Here is a 20575-nt window from a genome sequence, read left to right on the forward strand (position 1 = left end):
GGGGTGACTGAGCTCAGTGTCTGGAGGGGCCGTGGTGTGACAGTCGGGGTGAGGCCTGGGAGTGAGCTGGACGCTGGTGGCAGTGGTGGCCTCTGAGCCCCTCTCGCCCGGAGTCATCGCAGCCTGGTGAGTGACCCGCAAGGGAAGTTCCAGAATCATCGATTGACCCCATGGGAGGGGCCAACCAGACCTGTATTTATGTACCAGTTTTTTTCTCTTCCTAGACTAAACTCTGCACTTGACCATTCGGTCGCTTACCGGGTCACCTGTCTTTCCAGTCACCCTTGGGTTTGGAAAGTACTTGTATATTTGTGCCTTCCCATCCCTGCCCTGTTAAGTGCTCTGTCCCTGAACTTGGTCTATGCCAGGGCCCTCCCCTCACTCTGCCAGCCTGTCACCTTCACTGTCCGTGGAACATCACCGAAACTGAGGTCAGAGGATCTGGCTCTGCAGGTCGCCAGGGGGTGTGATCTTGGACAAGGGCTTCCCTCCCGAACAGGGCCCCCCCCCTCCCGAACAGGGCCCCCCCCCCCATTATCCCATGAAGCAGCCGAGGGACACAGCCTGGGCTCGGACTCCAGTTTGTCTGACCTCAGAGGCCATGTTTCCTCACTCACCCTCCACTGTCCCTTCTAGAATGTGTGTGACACAGAGGCCACCGGGACCCAGGGCTGTTCAAGAAAAAAGAACGCAGGCCTTTGATGTTAAGTGATTTAACTTAGTACAGGCGCTGGCTTGACACTAGCTAGCGGTCGTGACCTGGGGTGACTTTTCTTAGGCTCTTTCAGCCTCAGTTTCTTCATATATAAAATAGGAACAACAGGCCCTGGCTGGTTGGCTCAGCGGTAGAGTGTCGGCCCAGTGTGTGGAAGTCATGGATTCGATTCCCGGCCAGGGCACACAGGAGAAGCGCCCATCTGCTTCTCCACCCCTCCCTCTTTCCTTCCTCTCTCTCTCTCTCTCTTTCCCTCCTGCAGCCAGGGCTCCATTGGAGCAAAGATGGCCCGGGCGCTGAGGATGGCTCCATGGCCTCTGCCTCAGGCGCTAAAGTGGCTCTGGTTGTAGCAGAGTGACGCCCCAGATGGGCAGAGCATTGTCTCCTGGTGGGCGTGGCAGGTGGATCCCGGTCGGGCACATGCAGGAGTCTGTCTCTCTGCCTCCCCACTTCTTACTTCAGAAAATACAAAAAAAAAAAAGGGAACAACAGCACCTCCCTCACCAATGCATTACGAGGTGTGATATGGCCTAAGGCCCAGCTCAGTGAATACCTGAGCAGAGTGGCACGGAGGAGAGGCTGACGGTGCAGGTGAGCCACGCGCCCTCCCTCCCAACTTCTGTTCCCATGGATCTCCCTCGAGGCCCCATCCCGAACACTTGCCTCTGTTCTCTGTACCCAGGGCTGCGTCTGACCTGTGTTCCCAACAGATCTTTCTAGATCTCTCTAGAGCACAAGTATAATCATGCTTAAAACTCCCTAGGTATGTCCCATTTGGTCTCCGGATAGAGTCCCAAGTCATCAGCGTGGCCTTCAGGGTCCTGTAGGGCCTCAGCTCCACCCAGATGGGGGGCCCTCTGTCCCCTGAGGCACCAGCCCCTCCTCCCCCCATGTTCCTTCTCAATCCCTTCTTTACACAGCTGGTCCCCCGGGCCCAGGATCAAGAAGGGCCTCTCGGGAGCTTCCTCTGCACTTCCTGCCCTGATGCTGCGCGTTCACCCCTGCCTTCCCTTTCCTGTCTGTCACCCGAGGGCAGGACTGGGGGCTTAGACCCCTGGGACCCCATGTCTTGTGGCAGTAGGTGTACAAAAACCTAGAATAAATACAGAGAACAAATGGTAATTTGCAAAGTTATTGAAAAATAGCAGTTCCCATCTGTAGGGGGTACGGGACACCTTCTTCCAGCAGGAACCCCCACCACCCTGCAAGCCGCAGCCCAGAGGTGCTCAGTCCAGGCTGCCCGGGGAAGCCTCCGCTCACAGCCACTCGTGCGAGAAGCAGCTCCAGTCTGGAGGTGCTGGAGGTGGAGAATTGGGGGAAATGGAAATCGAGTTCTCTGTGGACAGACAGATGGCTTGCTGTTGAGACCCGGAAAGAGGCCATGTGTGTCATTCGCGCCTCTGCAGGCTCTGAGCTCTGCCCCCAGCAGTCCCCCCTCTACAGCCTTCTGACCCTCGTCCCTACCCCTGCCCCTGCGGCCCCTCCTCTCCGAGAGAGAGAGCTGCCCCAAGTGCACACTGTCCACTATTCAACATCTGTCCTGGGCCTCTCCCACGTGTAAGGGCTGGAACTCTGCCTGTCAAGGGGTCGCCCAGGTTGGCACCAGCTTGTCCAGACTAGAACCAACCTCCAGATTCCTGGCTTAGTGCAACCGGCTAGGCCCCACCCGATACCTGCAGGGAGTCTAGGGACAGTGCCTTGGGAGGCTGACAGTGCCCTGGGGGTGACAGCGCTCTGGGAGGAACGTATTCTGGAGGTGACAATCACGGAGGACGCTGCATGGTGACTGAGCAGGGAGGCGGGCATGCGGTCCCCCAGGACCCTGCAGTGAGCAGCCCCTTTGTTCTGAGCAAACAGCTGCCCCAGCTCGTCCCGCCTGGGGAAGAGGAAGAAGGTCATGGTGTTCCCGGCGTGGCCCATCTGCAGCTCCGCGCCCTGCAGCGTGGGATTGTGGAGAAAACAGTGGCGAACCTCCTGCTTCACCACGGACACCTGCACGCTTCTGCGCACATCCACAAAGAACTCCTTCGGGCTGGAGGCAGTCGGGTCAAAGGGTCGTGCCACCTAGCTGAGGGGACAAGAAACACTGATGTCACCTTGGAGAGAATCAAGCATGGGTTCAGGGGTCACCTGCCTGGCAGCCTGTGGGGCAGGGGAGTCCGCAGCTTGGACGCCACGCCCAGCTTTGTAACTCCCTTTCGACCTGTCCTTTATAACCTGTGCAGCCCTGGGGATGGAGCCCTTGACCACCCTGAGCTCTGTCTCCTCGTCTGTAACATGGGGAGAAGTATTATCACAAGAACATAATAGCACTGTGAGTGTAAATATGACCCCGCTCTCTGGTCTCCTTAAGCTCTTTCAGAGATGGGTGTTAATCTCAAAGGTCTATCTCTGTGGTCCAGCTGCTCTGAAAACCCATGCGGATTCGAAGGCGGGGCCCTGCCTGGCTTGCAGGTCTGAAGCAAGTGACCCAGCCCTGTGCCTCAGTCTCCCCATCTCTCAGGTGGACATAATAGCACCCACCTTGCTGGGTTGCAAAGAGAACTCAATAAAACTAAATGCGCCCAGCGACTGGCATGGTAAGAGAGACTCCGTATTCAGGTTGCGTGTGTGCGCAAACATGCTTACATAAAACACACAAATACGTCTACAGACACGGATTTGAGTAATGTCCTAGTGGTTCAGACAAATCCCTTCTTCTTTTTTTTAAATCTGTCTTCTCATCTGTGAAATGGGAACACTAATCTTAACCTTCCTCCAGGTGAGGTCAGATGAGAGGGTGGTGTGAAGACCCCTCGAGACCTGCAAAGGCTGTACAAACATAGAGAGGGCTGGACTCATCTACCGCGCTCTGAAGTGTGATTCGGGAGTGAGGCACAGGCCCTCACTGGCACTTCTGGAAGAACTAAAGGGTCTTCCCATCTTGGGGTTCCCCCCGCTCTAAGCCATGCCTTCTTGGACCTGCCAAAGGAAGGGAATTCACGTTCCTTGATTCAATGTTGTTAACAGGGTTGCTCAAAGCAGAACTCACAGCCTCCTGCAGCAAAATCTCCTAGGGGAGGGCTTCCTCAGATGCAGGGTCTTGGGTTCCAGGCTTACCTGTCCCCTAAATCAGAATCTTCTGGGGATAATGGCAGGATAGCTATATTTTAAACAAATTCCTCAGGAAGTATTTATGTACACTAAATTTGGAAAAATTCTTCTTTGAAGAAAAACTAAACAAGTACTGTAACATTCAAATGGGGTAGGTGATGAGTTCTTCATTACTGGAGGCATTCAAGCAGAAGCATCAAGGATTCAGTGGACCTCCTATATCTAAGTCAGCAGGGGGGGGCTTTGGGGGCCTGTGAGGAGATTGGAGCCCCGGTCCCCAGAAGGAGATTCCACACTGGGTATACACCCTCTCACCTCTGAGGAGCATGTGATTGGCAAGGACCGCCGCGGTTTCATCCCTGAGTTCCTCCGCCCAGGCCCTGAGCTTCCCCTGACTCTGCCTCTCTACGTACTCGTGGATGCATTTCTGGGCTCCCAGTAGGCTCTGGGAGGCCCCAGGGCCCGGGCCACTGAACCTGCGCTGTCCCGTGGTCAGGAGGAGCTGTGGGTCCCGCACAGGGAGCCTGAGCAGCAGAACCTGGAGGCCTCCTGGACCTTGGCCTCGGGCACGCGGTGAGCTCGGGCCCCAGGCCCTCCGGGAGCCGGGCCCTGCTGGCTGCAGAGGCTCCGAGGGAGAGCGAGGCCAAGGCCCAGGAGTGCTAGCTGGGGAGCAGAGAAGGTTCTCTCCGGGGACGTCCAAAGTCACCTGCCTGTAGAGGCTGAAGGCAAAGTCTACGTCGCTCACAGAAAGCTTGAGGCAGGGCAGGGCCGGCCTGGGAGCGATGCCCCGAGGCCCGGGGTCGGCGGAATCCGAGCCTTCTTGGTTAACCAGGGCCAGACAGTGAGTGCAGGGACCAGCAGCCACCACGGAGGGGCCTCCATCCTCTGGTGTCCTTGGTCTGAGAGCAGAGGCAACAGCAATGATCGCAGTGACAGTGATCTTCGATCTTCACAAAGCACCTGCTCTGTGCCAGGCTGTGCCCGTCCCTTCCAGCATGCCCTCCTTCCATCCTCACTCCGCCCAGTGGGGACGCACTGTTCCCACACCCCCGTGGGACAGATACGGAAACAGAAGCTTGGAAAGACTCAGTAACTCTCCCAGGGTCAAGCAACTGGTAGGTGGTAAAGCCAGGACTTGAACCCAGGACCTGGGTGGAGAGGGGGGGGGTAGATTCATGATGAGATGAGATTAGCACCCAAGCAGACATCCTGTCTAAACAGGAGCACTCTGTTCACACATCGTGCACCCGCTGGGAGCGCAGCAGCTGGCCCCGAAGTGCCCGCGGGGCTCGGTTTGCCCCCAGGGACAGCAGTCCTGAGGCGTCCCAGGTCTCAAGCCAGCTGAATCTTCTCCAGCGGCCTCTGTGACTGCCCCCTCTGCCCCTGGGTGGGGCAGTTCCCTTGTGTCCCCTCCCCCCCAACTCTCCTGCTGCCTGCTCACACACAGAGAATGGGTCTCATTGGAAGCACTCAGAGCCCCTCTTCCAGCTCTTCTCTCCGAATCCGGGCTCTGTCACATCCCCGGATGTGACCGCGGGCCCCCTCTGGAAGAAGCTTGCCAGCCATTGGGAGAGATAGATATACAGAGAGCTAATTGCAGCTCCCTGAGCAAGAGCAGTCAGAGGTGACTGCCCACGCAGGGTGAATGGGAGCCTGCAGGAGGCAGGGAGTTCCTGGAAGGCTCCCTGGAGGAGGTAGCTGAGACTGGAAGACCAATCAGCAGAGAACCAGGAAAGGAGTTCAGCAGAGGGAGCTCACGCTCCAGGTCATGAAGGCAGGAGAGACAACACTACTCCAGAGGGTCGCCTGCATGTGCAGCACTTCGAGCAGAGGGTGCATGTGTGTGTGTACGTGTGTATGCACCCGTGTGTGGGGTGCACGTGTGTGCCTTGTGATGAGGCACCGTAACTGGGGGCAGGTTCACCAAGCTGGCCGTGGGCCCTTGACTCCAGCCCCACCCACAGCCCGACACTCACCTGAAACCAAACGTTTGCTGTGAGCTTTCAAAGGAGCTGGAGAGATTCAGCCAGTCTGGTGGCCCCGGGCATAAAAGTTTGTCCCTGTGGGGAGGACTGGACTTCTGGGATTATTAACAGACTGCACTGAGACTGCCCTTGGCCCAATGTCAACCTTCAGCACAACCAGCAGTGACAAAAACACCCGCCCCTCGATTTGGGCTGTGTGGAAACCCGTGGTCCTTTTGTCCTGGGTGAGTCTCAGTCCCATCACTGTGGACACTCTCCTGGGTCTCAGATTCCCCCTTTGGCAGCCTAATCACTCAAGGTCGCCATGAAGGTTAAATCTCATGACGTGTATGGACATTCTTGAAACCGAGGAAAAGGCCCAGTTAATTAGAGCCACGCTCCAGTCTCTCCTGGTTTCATTCCTTCATCTGACATGCACCTGTGGTCATGTGACCACCTACCTCCTGCCCGACACTGTGCTCGCCACAGAACACACAGCTCAAATCGTGGTTCTCGCCTCCACGGAGCTCGGGCTACGACTCTTGATTTAAAATGTCGTGACTGCTGTCCATTCTGGCTACAGCATTTTTCACATGGCAACGACTCATCCTTCAGAAACACCGCTCGACCTCAGCGCAGCATCAACCGGAAAGTTAATAGGTCCTCCCCAGAAGGAGGGTTTGTGAAACTTTTGCAACTCAAACACCTTCTCCTTCCGGAGCTGGCTGGGTGGCAGGAAAGGGACAAAGGTGGCCTGCTGACTGAGAGCAGAGACGGGGCTCAGGTGGGCTAGTGGGTGTGAGGCAGACTTAACTTTCTCCCTGAATTGTCCATTATTACCATTGTTTTATTCTCTTCACCCTCTGCTTAGACGGAAACACCCACCCCGTGGCTTCTTGCAGATGTCTCAGGATCTGCGATTCTTTCGATATGCACTGGGGGGCGGGGGATATAGCAGGGGTCTAGCGGTCATTCTCCATCCATCCATCCGTTCACTCACTCTCTCTCTCACACCGACTCACTCACCCACTAGGGCGTGCCCAGGGCATGCATAAGATGCATTACATACTGGGGGAGAAGGCACAGTCCTGCCCTCAAGGGTTTTTTCTTATTTCAAATTTGGATTCTAGAGGAATGCAAGCATACACAACAGCGGAGAGAACGGAGCATTTCCGCCGAACGCCTGGACGCGCCCCTGGCTGTCTCCTGGCTGTAGGCTTCTTAGTGTGTCCCCATCTGAACGTGTCCACTTCTCCCCACACACTGCCCTCCCCGTGTCCTATCGGACGGAACTCTTTGTGTGGGTTGTTCTCCTCTCTCCCCACGTCCACTCACAAAGTCGCACTGGATCTCCACACGGCCCTCGGATCGTCCCCTCTCTGCCTCTCCAGCTGGGCCCCGGTCCTGCTCCAGTTCCGGCAGCAGCCCCTTAGTGCCCAGCCCGCGTCCCTGTCCTGGGCCAGCTCCTTCTACACAGCTGTTAGAGTTGCTTTTCTAGTATGCAAATCCACTCACCTCGACTCTCTATTTAAACTCCTCTAGGGCTGCCTATGGCTCTAAGGAACCATTCCGGAATCCTTACCGAGCTGCTGGGCTCTCAGCGGTCCAGCGGCTCCATCCTGGCCCCTTCCCCTCCTCATCCCCTCCGTCCATCCCTGCTCCAGAGCTGCCCAACTTCTTTCTGTTTCTTAAAAATACCCGCGTCCCTCTTTCTCCTGCCCAGAACATTCCCTTCTCTGTGTTCACATAACCAGCCTCAACTCGTCCTCTGATTGCAACACAGAAGTCACCTCCTCCGGGAAGCCTTTCCTGACTTCCCTGGCTGAGCTGGGTGCTCTCCAAAGCCCAGATTCCAGAGCCCTATTTCATCATCTACCCCACCCACCCGATTCTAAGTCCCACGAGGGCTGTGGCGGTGAAGGTTTATAAGGGCAGAATCTCTTTGTGGTTGAGAGGGTTCCTGTGACGTCCAGCAGGTTGGGCTGGCATCCTGCTGGCAGTAATTACAAGTCGTGTGGCCGTGGGAAAAAGGACAGAGCCTGTGCTCCTCAGTCCCCTCATCTGTGAAGTGGGACTGATAAACGCACCTGTCTCCTAGGGCTATCACGGGATCGAGTTATTCCGGGAAGAGGTCTCAGCAGCGTGCCTATGTGCTCGCTGTTGCTGATGTCTCTGCCGCTGCCGGCGTGACGCCTGGAGGCCACAGCTCAGACTGAGTCAGCGGAGTGAACAACTGCACGGCTGCTTCAGGCAAGGGTGTGTTTATTGCTCGTTTGCCCTGAGAATCACATGGTGGTTGCTGGGAGGAGGGGACCATCTGCCATGGGGAGGACTCAGAACTAGAGCCTGAGAAGTAGCCATGCCCCCCAGGTGGGAGGTGCTGGGGTGCTTGGATCCTAGAAGGGAGAAGACCCAGCTCAGCTGCGGGAGAGAGGGGTTCAGGGGCCATGCCAGACACGGGCAAGGTTGGGAACTCTTGCAAGGGTCAGCATATGGGCAGATCTTGGGGGAGGGAAAGAGCGACACTGGACCCGGGGACCAGAGAGCCCACAGACGTAGGAATCGGGCAGCTGGTTCCCCTCCTAGTCCTGGGCCTGAGGTCCAGCTTGGTCCTGGCCAGGCTGCTGAAGGTGAAGGCAGAGGGGCCCAGAGCCTGGGCAGTGGGGCTGAGTCCCTTTGGGAGTTCTGGGGGCCTGGCTTGGGCACAGTCAAGGTGGAAAGGCACAAGGAGCACACTCATCCCAGGGAAGGTGGGTTATTGCTATGGGGGGGGGGGTCTCAGAGCCTCGGGATGAACAGTGGCATCACTGTCACTTTCCCGAGGATGAAGAATGAGCCGGCAGGGCCCACCAAGCTGCGCCCAGAGACCCGGCACCCGTGGTAGGGGTGCCCCTCCGCTCGGAGAGGAGCCCTAGGTTTCACTGGGGTCAGTGATTTTGGCACAGAAGATGATGCTCTGGGTGTCTTTGGAGAGTACGGCTAACAGAAAGGGCCTGTTGAAGTTCACGATGGTCGGTCCGAACAGCCGTAGGATATAGGTATCGGGGGGAACCTGGGCTCCTGTTCCGGCAGCTGACTCCGTGCCCGCCTCGCCCACTTCAACCAGGGCCTTGTGGATGACCTGCAAAGACACCAGGGCATGACCCACCGCAGACGGTGAGCAGGAGACAGCAGCCTGCCGCGGTGCTTCCGCGGGCACTGACAGTTATCGAGCCTCCCCCACTGGCCTGTCACTGTGCTGGTCAACTTGTTCAGTCTGTCTGTCCCTCCCAACAGCCCTGCCAGCGGGTTTTGCATAGTCCTAATGTGCAGATGTGCAGACTGAGGCTCGGGGCTGCGAGGGAGCTGCTCGGGGGAAAGGGTAAGGGCACCCTGACCTGGATTCTCCTCTGTCTGAGCCCGGAGACTGTGCTGCCCCTCAAACACCGGCTCTCGCTGGGGGAAGGGACCAGGGCAATGCAAACATTTTTCCTGTGAGAAATTTTCCCGCAGACCCTCCGCCTGGAAGCAGCTGAGGCTGACGCTTCTCAGGACCGCATGGGACAGGCTGGCGCTGCTTTCTGCACCCCTCCCGCCCCAGCTCAAATGTCCTGGGGGCTTCAGCTACTTTGCATGCATGGCCGGTGGCTTCACATCCTCGGACCGCGCAACACCACCCACCCCCGCGTTTGTCCTTCCATTGCCGCAGCCTTTGGAAGGTGGGGTGCAGAGGAGAGTGCAGGGCTGCTCACTGCTCCCCCCTTTTTCTGACTCTTCCACCTGGAGGAGCACAGTGTAGGTGCTGAGTATTGTTTCATTCTCTTAGTGTATCTTCCTCACCACCGCCCTGTAGCCATGGTTACTCCTATTTCCTCCAACCTGCTGTGCGGGCCACTGCACGCTAGCCAAGACCTAGAGACCCGTTTTACCAATAGAAAATAAAAATAAAAAACTGAGGGGAAGAGGACTTGCATCATCAGCCCGCAGGCAGTAAAATGTGGAGCATGAGATGGCGTCCACTGCTGATCTCTCTGCTGGCTCTCCCCATGACCGGCTTCTGTCACAGGACACTGCAGGGGGGTGGGGACCAGCCCCCAGGACGTGACGCCCCAGCCCTCCTGGGCACGCGGAGTCCCAGACGGGGCGAGAGGGAAATGAGAAATGCAGTTCTGTGTGCAGACCCCAGGTGACCCAAACATCTGCCTGGCCTTCCTCGCCCCAGCTCCTGCGTGGTGGAGGAGTTGCCCAAATTTTTAAGACTCACCTGAGTAACCCTCAGGTTCTTGGTCCCCGTGACTCCGGACAGGTCAGCATGTTCGGTGAAGATCTGCTTTATGCTCAGCTCGGGAAGTATGTTTTCCAGATTATACTTGCCGGAGAGAGAAAACCTTGGCAGGTAGAGTTCGTCTATAAACCTGGGAAATGAGAGAAGTATATTTGAGCATCCGCTCGACTCGGTGGCCACCTGTCTCCTCGCAGTGTGGTCTTCCCTGGCAGCTCTCCGACTGCCCCGTCTCGCTGGAAATAAGCATTTCTTTCTTCCCATCCTTGACCCCTTGTGCCTCTTCTTCTTAATTCATTATTTATCTACTCATGTCAGCCTGTGCCTGGCCGTGTGCCAGGGCTGGGGCTGGGGCGGGCCGTGCGCCCAGCCTTGCCCTTCCCCTGCAAGCTGCCAGTGCAGTGGAAGACACCTACACACCCACAGAGATTTCACAATGTGCCGGGACAGCCAGCTTCATGGGCACCAGGAAGGCTTCCTGCAGGAGGTGACAGCGAGCCCGAGTCCCAAGGAAAGGGAGAGAGCTAGGTGAGTTGAGTTACAGGCGGGCAGGAGGCAGATGCACGAGCTTGCAGGAAGGGAGGAGGAAAAAGGGATACTCCACAACACGGGGGCAGTCCTGGTGCAGGGGCAGGAGAGAAGCGAGGGGTCGGCCGGGGGCCGGGAGCAGGGCATGAAGGTCCCGCCGGCTGCGTCTGAAGCACCTTGGAGATCTTAAAACACCTGACGTTTCCCATCTTGCCTCCCCAGGAGGAGCAGAGGCTGCTTCCGCTTCTGAGCAGAACCACTAAAGAGTTTTCGGAGTAAGAGGGGGTAGCACCGACCTCCAGGCTTCCCTCTCCGTTTATCCTAAGACTCTTGTCGTGGTGTGCCTCATCTTACGGTTGCCAGATATGAGGAGACTCTGTCTCCCATTAGCCTCTGAGTCCCAGAAAGCAGGGATCTGATCTATCGACATTCCCTGTCGCTCCCTCTGCCCCAGCCATTCTCATCTCTCTGATCCTCAAACAAAAGAGCCTTGTTCCCGCCTTAGAGACTTTGCACTGGCTGTTCCCTCTGCCTGGAATGCTTTTCTCCAACATAGCCACATGGCTCCATCTCTCACCTCTGCTATGTCAATGTGCAAATTTTACCTAACAGTCATTCTTTTTAAAATCACAGACTACCTCCCGGTCCAGTTTTCTTAACCCTTTTTATTCTGCCCTACTATTAACGACTCTCATTTTTTACCGTTTAACACACTAAATAATTTACTTATTTATGATATTTACCTAGTGCCTCTCTCCGCCAATTACAAAGTAAGCTCCACAAGGCCAAGGGCTTTTGTGTTTTATTTGCTGATATACCCTCAGGGTCTAAGTTTGTACCTGGCACATAGTAGATGCTCAATTAACCATTAGACAAATGTTGAACAGAAGAAGGAAAGAAGGAAGGAAGGGAAGAAGGGATGAAGGGAGAAAGGGAGGTAGGAAGGAAGGAGGGAGGGAGGGAGGGAGGGGTGGAGGAAGGAAGGAAGGAAGGAAGGAAGGAAGGAAGGAAGGAAGGAAGGGACACAGAAGGGAGGGAGTGAGGGAGAGAGGGAGGGAGGGAGGGAGGAAGGAAGGAAGGAAAGAAGGAAGGAAGGAAGGAAGGAAGGAAGGAAGGAAGGAAGGAAGGAAGGAAGGAAGGAAAGAATGTAATAGCAAGTGCAAAGCTCCTTCTCGGAGCTTATCTCCCTGCAGGCTTCAGCCGATCCCAGTTCCATCTGTCCCCCTCTAAAGAGGCAGAGACAAGGAGAGAGCATGCATCAGTGTTGGGAGTTGTGTTGAGGATTCCTGTGCCTTAGAGCAGGTTAGAGTCAGAGGAAGGCCCAGTTCCACTCCTATCTGAAGTTACCATATTACAGAACAAAAAAAAATTCAGCCCGGAAAGCACACAGGGAGCAAAGAGCGTGGCGATCCACACGCGCCCGCCCCACCCTGCACGCGCACCCTGGACCTCAGTGAGCTCCGAGGGGTGGGCGGACCGGGAGCAGGGGAGGGATGGGGGCGGAGGGCCGATAGCCTCGGGTCCTGGGGAGGATCACCTCATCTGCAGCGAATTTCTCCACCTCTTCAGTGTCTCGGGGAGCAAGGCGGCCTCCACCCTGCGCATCTGGCCCTCGTCGGGGAGGATGAAGAGGGCGCTGTCGTTGCCGGTGTAGCGGAGCTCCAGCACCGTGCAGGAGAGCGCTTCGTCCCGGAAGAGGGGCAGGGTCAGGTACTCCGCGCTCATCATGAACACCTTCACCAGCCTGGTCCTGCTCACGTAGAACTTGGCCCGGCAGGTGTTGTCACGGTCGAAGGGTAGCTTCCACTTGGCTAGAGGCAGGGGGAGCGGTGGGAGAGTCCTGTGAATGCCAAGGCTGCCCTGACTCCACCCTCCTGTCCGGCTTCCCTCGCCGGGAGGACAGTCCGCACACCAGCTGCCAGTCCACAGCCCCCTTTGGGAAGGGCCCGGCCTCGGTGTGCAAGGACACCTTGGCAGGTGGGGCAGCCCCACAGGCGGTGCTTAGAAAGGGGGCTGTGCATCGGAGACCTGGTTCATTGTGCTCGGTGAGGAAACCACGAGAATGTGGGCACAGGAGACGTAGGAGGGGGGCTCGGGAGAGAGAGGGAGGGCAGGGTGGCCGTGGGGGAGCCTGGGGGGGTGAAGGAGAGAGAGGGAGGGCAGGGTGGCCGTGGGGTAGCCTGGGGGGGGGGCTCGGGAGAGAGAGGGAGGGCAGGGTGGCCGCGGGGGAGCCTGGGGGGGTGAAGGCGAGAGAGGGAGGGCAGGGTGGTCGTGGGGGAGCCTGGGGGGGGGTGAGGGAGAGAGAGGGAGGGCAGGGTGGCCGCGGGGGGGGGAGCCTGGGGGGTGAGGGAGAGAGGGAGGGCAGGGTGGCCGCGGGGGGAGCCTGGGGGGGTGAGGGAGAGAGAGGGAGGGCAGGGTGGCCGCGGGGGGAGCCTGGGGGGATGAGGGAGAGAGAGGGAGGGCAGGGTGGCCGCGGGGGGAGCCTGGGGGGGTGAGGGAGAGAGAGGGAGGGCAGGGTGGCCGTGGGGGGGGGGAGCCTGGGGGGTCTCGGGAGAGAGAGGGAGGGCAGGGTGGCCGCAGGGGAGCCTGGGGTGGTGAGGGAGAGAGAGGGAGGGCAGGGTGGCCACGGGGGAACCTGGGGGGGTGAGGGAGAGAGAGGGAGGGCAGGGTGGCCGCGGGGGAGCCTGGGGGGTGAGGGAGAGAGAGGGAGGGCAGGGTGGCCACGGGGGAACCTGGGGGGGTGAGGGAGAGAGAGGGAGGGCAGGGTGGCCGCGGGGGGAGCCTGGGGGGGTGAGGGAGAGAGAGGGAGGGAAGGGTGGCCGCGGGGGAGACTGGGGGGTGAGGGAGACGCCTGCCTGCCGCAAAGGCATAGCGATTGTTCATCACTGCACTGCAGGGTGGGCACATACACCCGGGGCTTGTGGCACGGGCTGAAGCATCGGCAAAACAGGAACCCAGAGAGCGGGGCGGAGATCCGCTGGGGCCAGGGGCCAGGTCTCCCCGCCTGAGCATGGAGCACTCAGTGGGGTATGGGGGGGGGCTTCCTGGAGCGATTATCCCCTGATTGGAAACCCGGGGCTTCCTTGGAAATGTGTAACTTGCTCCACTGTCTCCTTTGCTGTCCACCCCTGCATGTCCCTGTGTCCCTGCTGTCAGAAGCAGGAGAGGAGGGGAAAGTTGGCTGGACTGGCTAGTCCCTGGGTAGGGGGATTTTGAGGGGAGCATGTCAGGGCAGGGCAGGGTGGCGGGAAGGAGAAACACACAGCCTCAAAGACCAAACACAGCCCTTCAGGCCTGGATCCCTGTTACAGGGACTTCGGGTCTGTGCCTTACCTTGCTGATGAGACAGGCCCAGGAGGGTTGCCCAGGCCTCAGCGCCCAGCGTAGGGCAGTGCTCTCTCTGTGCCTACGCACAGCTCACGTGTCTCAAGTCCCCTCCCACCCTCTGACCGAGTGGTCACTCTCTGTGTCGCTATCTGCTTTTCGTCCCCATTGGGACCTCTGGTTCCATAAGGCGGAATCTACCCGCTTGTACTCCGTCCCTCTGAAACGTACGGGATGAGGTTTGCGTGTGTTGAAGTCCTGTTTAGGGACTGGGCACTGCACCAACCAGCTCTGGGAGAGGATTCTGTCTCAGCTACTGCACTTCCCAAGGCTCTTCCCAGGTGGTGGACACACCATTTCCACCCTCAAGATTATAGGAGAGTGCAGTTGCAGAACTGGGGATGGCCAGGCCCCTTAGAGGCTGTCTTTCTGAGGAGAGAGCCACCAGTCCCCCAGGGACCCCTCGCCTCCAGCGACCAAGTCCCTGGCTGGGCTGGGATAGAGCCCAAGTCAGGCTATGGCACAGGCAGAGGGCCTTTCTGCGCATGTCCAAAGCATCTCTGCAGGGGGCAGTCTCAGGTTCCCTCCCAGCCACCCCACGAGGGACTTGGAAGGACCGCTCCTTCCCTCTGGGAGCTGGCCGGGTTTAAGTCAGAATAGAAAGACAAGTTCCACTCTGGCTCAGACAAAAAGGGTCAACTGGCTTCTCTGCAGTCATGTCCTAGAATGACAAACTAATTTGGAAAACGCCAAGAGAAGATGATGCCTACAAGCAAGGCAGGATGTCAGTATCAATGCCTCCTCCACCCTCAGCCCCTGGACCTCGGTATCAACGCCCCCTCCACGCCCCCGGGACATCGGTATCAATGCCCCCTCCATGCCCCCCCGGACTTCAGTATCAATGCCCCCTCCACACCCCGGGACCTCAGTATCAATGCCCCCTCCACGCCCCCGGGACCTCGGTATCAATGCCCCTCCACGCCCCGGGACATGGGTATCAATGCCCCCTCCACATCCCCGGGACATCGGTATCAATGCCCCGTCCACGCCCCGGGACACCGGTATCAATGCCCCCTCCATGCCCCCCCCCCGGACTTCAGTATCAATGCCCCCTCCACACCCTGGGACCTCAGTATCAATGCCCCCTCCACGCCCCCGGGACCTCGGTATCAATGCCCCCTCCACACCTGCCCGGGACCTCGGTATCAACGCCCCCTCCACGCCTGCCCGGGACCTCGGTATCAACGCCCCCTCCACGCCTGCCCGGGACCTCGGTATCAACGCCCCCTCCACACCTGCCCGGGACCTCGGTATCAACGCCCCCTCCACACCTGCCCGGGACCTCGGTATCAACGCCCCCTCCACGCCTGCCCGGGACCTCGGTATCAACGCCCCCTCCACGCCTGCCCGGGACCTCGGTATCAACGCCCCCTCCACACCTGCCCGGGACCTCGGTATCAATGCCCCCTCCACGCCCCCGGGACCTCGGTATCAATGCCCCCTCCACACCTGCCCGGGACCTCGGTATCAACGCCCCCTCCACGTCCCCGGGACCTCGGTATCAATGCCCCTCCACGCCCCCCGGACCTCGGTATCAATGCCCCTTCCACGCCCCCAGGACCTCGTTATCAACACCCCCTCCACGCCCCGGGACATGGGTATCAATGCCCCCTCCACATCCCCGGGACATCGGTATCAATGCCCCCTCCATGCCCCCCCGGACTTCAGTATCAATGCCCCCTCCACACCCCGGGACCTCAGTATCAATGCCCCCTCCACGCCCCCGGGACCTCGGTATCAATGCCCCCTCCACGCCTGCCCGGGACCTCGGTATCAACGCCCCCTCCACGCCTGCCCGGGACCTCGGTATCAATGCCCCCTCCACGCCCCCGGGACTTCAGTATCAACGCCCCCTCCACACCTGCCCGGGACCTCGGTATCAACGCCCCCTCCACGCCCCCGGGACTTCAGTATCAACGCCCCCTCCACACCTGCCCGGGACCTCGGTATCAACGCCCCCTCCACACCTGCCCGGGACCTCGGTATCAATGCCCCCTCCATGCCCCCGGGACCTCGGTATCAACGCCCCCTCCACGCCTGCCCGGGACCTCGGTATCAATGCCCCTCCACGCCCCCGGGACCTCGGTATCAACGCCCCCCTCCACGCCTGCCCGGGACCTCGGTATCAACGCCCCCTCCATGCCCCCGGGACCTCGGTATCAACGCCCCCTCCATGCCCCCGGGACCTCGGTATCAACGCCCCCTCCACGCCCCCGGGACCTCGGTATCAACGCCCCCTCCACGCCCACATTCCCCCCCCCCCCCCCCCCACACACACACGTCAATGACACCTTCCTCTATAGCAGTTTTTTAATAACACGGGCTGCTAAGCCAGGGCAGCAGGAGCCCTGGAGGCTCAGAAATAAAGCCCCTCTCCTCCGAACCCCGCGCCGGCCCTCTCGAACCCCGCGCCGGCCCTCACCGTTAGTACGTGTGCTGCCCACGCGAGCACAGCGCTCACCTTTAAAGTGGACGTAATTCAGCAGGAGCATCGCGGTGTCCGAGTCAAGGCTCTCGATCAAATCCGTAATTTTCCCCTGGGATTTCTCCTCCACGTAGTGGTTGATCTGACCCTTGGTGACAGTGGCGTTTTGGAAGCTGACGGAGTAGGCGTGAGCGTCGTACAGCGCCTCGGCCTGCTCCCCGAACTGGTCCCGCAGGCTCAGTGCCTCGTTGACGAACATGGCGTTGCCCAGGCTCAGCTGCCGCGGGCCGTCGCGTTGCCCGAGGGTGCGCAGGAGGTGCTGGAAGCCCTGCTGGATTTCCTTCTCCGTGGTCTCCGTGAGGTTGAACTTGAGGCCTTTGAGGATCTCCGTCAGGGTGTAGCCGCGGGCCCCCAGGGACAGGAAGGCCAGGGCGCCGGAGACGCTCACTGGGGAGAAGATGATGTTCTTATTGGGGTTCTTCGACGCCAGCAGCCTGTAGAGGCTGAAGGCAAAGTCGGTGTTGCTGGGGGCCAAACTGAGGATGTCCACGGGTGTCTCGCTGTGTTGGTCCTTCTGGGCCATAATCTCTGGGTCAAGTATGATCCACGGGAGGCCGTGGACGGTGGGGCCCAGCCCAGCCACCAGGAGCCCCAGAGCCAGGAAGAATGACATTCCTTCTGCCCTTGACGCTGAAAAGCAAAACTCCTTTAAGTGTCAAAGGGCCGGGAGCTGCGCTGGCTGCCTCCTACCACCCCTGCACGGCCTGCCTTCTGCTCTCTGACCCCGCTAGCCTGGTGACCTGCCCAGGGCGGCAATCTCCCGGGGACCCAACATGCGCAAGTATGCCCTGAGCTCCCTCTCGCTTTCTGAGGTAAGTCCTGTAATTGTTGCCATTCTTCCCCAGTAGAGAAACTGGGCAAGGTGACGGGGCTTGCCCAAGGTCACGCAGCAAGCGCGTGGCAGGGCAGAGGCGAGAAGCTCGGTTTCCCTGGCTCCTAGATGGGGCAGCCGGTGATCGGTGTGAGGTTCCGTGCGGTTGGAACGCGTCCTCCGCACCCTGCTTGGTGAGCGGACACCAGTCGGAGTGGACAGGAAAGCCAGGGCTCTTTTTCCTATTTATCTCTTGTTCACCCGGCCCCCGCCCCCGAGGAAAACTCCAGGAAGGAGCCCTGAGCCAAGTCAGAGACCACAACACTGCTCCTGGCTCTTCGATGACAAGTTGTGGGCAGGTCCTCTCTGCGTGGCGCCTGGTCTCAGTGAGGGCTTGTTTAGAGAGGGCACAGAAAGCAAAGCAGGGGCTAGATGGCCCAGACAAGGGTTGGTGCAAAGACAAAAGAAGGTAGAACGCTCTTCTCAGCCCCTGCCAGGTTGACACCTGGTCGTTGCTCCTACCTTTCCTACCAGAGGCCTGGAAAGAGGACTCCTGGTGGGAAGGAAGCAGAGTGGGCGTCAGCGTCACAGAGACTTGGACTAGGATTTCATTTTGGCCACCTGTGATTGCTGGGTGGTGACAAGCAGGTGACTGAAGCACACTGAGCCTCAATCCTCATGTCGGTACGATACGTGGAGTAGCTCAGGCTGGAAAAGTGATGAACGTGCCCCGTTCCTAACAGGTGTTCTAGGGGTGCTGTCTCCTCCCACGGGCCCCCGCTCTGAAACCACATGCCAGAGCAGTGATTCCACGGGGGGCGGGGATGGAGCTATTGAAAAGGAAGACCAGAGAGAGATGGCGTTCAAAGCCGGTGACTGCAGCTTTGACAGTTACTTACCTTCCACCTCTGCCCATTCAGCCCCAGATCTCAGAGGGGAAAAGGCAAGCTAAGGTGGGGGGAGGGAGGAAGAGGAAGAGGAAGAGGAAGAGGAAGAGGAAGAAGTGGAAAGGGAGGGGAGAGGAGAGGAAGCTGAGCTGCTGATCATCAAGGAGTAGAATCATCTTTGGACAAGCCCAGGGACAGAAGAAGTTCAGTTGCCTCAACTGTTTACTTTCTGGCTAATGGAACCATTTCTTTGGGAAAGAGTTAAGCTATTTTCCTCCAAAATTGCTTCTGGAGAAAAAAAGGCTTGTGTGCCTTGGCAAGTTGACAGGAAAGCTCCGCTCATCTGCTTGGCTCTGGGCTGGGACCCAAGGACAGTGATTATTAAGACCCTGTGGCCTCTTTCCGGAGGGATCCAGTGCGATAATTCTGCCCGCCCCCCCCCCCCCCCCCCCCCCCCCCCCCCGTGAGAGTGGCACCCGGCACCAGACGAAGGGAAGCACAGGGGCTGCCATTTTGGGGATGGATACGCAGCCCGATGGGACACAGAGCCGACTCAACGCAGAGTCCAGTGTTAAGGCAGGAAGAACCCCAGACGCCTCATGGCACATCTATTGCTTTGCAGGTGTACAACTCAGACCCAGACAGAGGACTGTCTTCAGAGGCCATCAGGACTGTTCCCAGAACTCTGGCACACCTCCTCCTGGTTCTCTCCTGCCACACATTTCATGCCTAAAACTAAGAACCCCCTTCCCCCCTGGGAAATGAATTCTTTTGCTCCCAATATGCTCACATCATGGATTACCTGCCTCAGAGAGATGGATGTGGTTAGTGGATGCCAAGATCACCGCCTGCCCGGGGTGCTGGGTTTTCATGGTGTGAACACTTATTTATCCCTGCAAACGACTCCTCCCCTTGCTCTCCAAGCCAGGCCTGCTGGGCATGGCCCTTCCTTCTCCTCCAACCCCCCAGCTGCATGGCGTCATGGTCACGGATCCTAGTCACGAGCCATGGAATTGAGGGCAGTAGAACTGAAACTAAGGTTTTACTAAGAACAATGGAACTGAGTCACCAGATATGTATCAAGGAGAGATAACACAGATTGGTGCAAACCCTTCCCCCCACCTCCTGCTCATCTGCTTGCTTGCACGTAGTCACAAATGCTTTTGCTTGAGTAACTGCCCAGGGCTTAGCTGTTTAAACCATGACCTTATCCAGTGAGGCATGGAGATTCCACCAACCTGCCGCTGTGTGCTGCCCCTGTATGTGATAATAAAGGCTGTGTCCACTCCATCTGCTCCTCTGTGGCTTCTTTGGGATCTCACAACAACACCAGATGACTCTAGGTCTGGACTTCCTGCAGTTCACAGGTACAGCTAATTATTTTGTATTTCAAAAACAAACAAAACCTTTTCCTTGTTATTTTTTCTTTGTATATGAAATACTCATTGAAAAACATGTAAAAAAAACCAGACTAATATAAGAAGAGACATTGAAAAATATCCCTATTGTTCTTTCAAAAAAAATCTTTGTTAGTATTTTGTTTTGTTTATGAAATAGTCATAGAGAACCATGTAAAAACCCAGCAAATATAGATAAAGACATTGAAAAATATACCCCAAACCTTATCACTCAGGGAGAGTCCCAGCTAACACTTGTTGAAATGTTTATGTCATTTTCTTGATGAGTATGTGATATGACTCTCCATACAGAAATTCAGACATATCACAGTGAGAAGTTCTGCTCTTTAAGTAGACCTCTTGTTCACATCGATAAAGTGCTGCTTTTCTTCCCACTAAGCAAGCTATGCATGTAACAGGAGATCAATATGTATTTATTGAATTAAAAAAGAAAAGAAACTCACACATAGTTTTTAAAAATGCAACACTCTTTATTTTCTTACAGCTCGATTCTGAAGCATCCCAACATTGGCTTTTCCCGGTCATCTCTCTTCTGGTCACTGAGGTTACGGTATCATTAAAGCCTGTTTGTCTCAAGTCAGAGATCCCCTGAGAATATTCTCTAAGTCAAGGAAGCCCCCACCATATTTCTGAACCCCACACAGGAAACGAACAAACAAACAAAAAGTAGAAGCCTGCTGATGTCTTCAGATACGCCCTCACCCATGAGGAAGAGCATCGACACTCACTGCTCGGAGGGTGCTTGGGGACCAGCAGCAGGGAGCTGGTTAGGAAAACCAACCCTTGAGACCCGCTCCAGCCCTGTGAATTCAGAACGTGGACCCTGTTCAGCTCCCCGGGGAAACGTGTGCCCCTTACAGACTGAGGGCCACTGCACGTAGGCTAAGCGGGAGGCCGAGGGTCACTGCACGTAGGCTAAGCGGGAGGCCGAGGGCCACTGCACACAGGCTAAGCGGGAGGCCGAGGGCCACTGCACACAGGCTAAGCGGGAGGCCGAGGGCCACTGCACACAGGCTAAGCGGGAGGCCG

General features: G+C 57.8%; 1 protein-coding gene across 1 annotated transcript; it reads right to left on the reverse strand.

The window, feature by feature from the left end:
• Window positions 1-8683: 8683 nt before the first annotated feature.
• On the reverse strand, window positions 8684-19007 carry LOC136377003 (alpha-1-antichymotrypsin-like). The gene is made up of 5 exons (XM_066343596.1): window positions 18931-19007; window positions 16407-17060; window positions 12099-12372; window positions 10016-10166; window positions 8684-8893 (listed from the first exon to the last, which is right to left on the reverse strand). The coding sequence occupies exons 1-5, from the start codon at window positions 18998-19000 to the stop codon at window positions 8684-8686; spliced, it is 1359 nt and encodes a 452-aa protein (XP_066199693.1). The 5' UTR covers window positions 19001-19007.
• Window positions 19008-20575: the final 1568 nt, after the last annotated feature.

Source organism: Saccopteryx leptura, chromosome 6 (genome assembly GCF_036850995.1).
Source record: "Saccopteryx leptura isolate mSacLep1 chromosome 6, mSacLep1_pri_phased_curated, whole genome shotgun sequence".
Taxonomy (NCBI): Eukaryota; Metazoa; Chordata; class Mammalia; order Chiroptera; family Emballonuridae; genus Saccopteryx; species Saccopteryx leptura.

Bases quoted from the DNA above. Each gene is read 5' to 3' on its own strand.
- LOC136377003 (XM_066343596.1), bottom strand. From the start codon at position 19,000: ATGAAAACCCAGCACCCCGGGCAGGCGGTGATCTTGGCATCCACTAAC. The intron at 12,373-16,406 runs GTGAGCGCTGTG...CCCTGCCTCTAG, and splicing joins GAATTACGTCCACTTTAAAG to CCAAGTGGAAGCTACCCTTC. The intron at 10,167-12,098 runs GTGATCCTCCCC...CTCATTTCCCAG, and splicing joins AGAAATTCGCTGCAGATGAG to GTTTATAGACGAACTCTACC.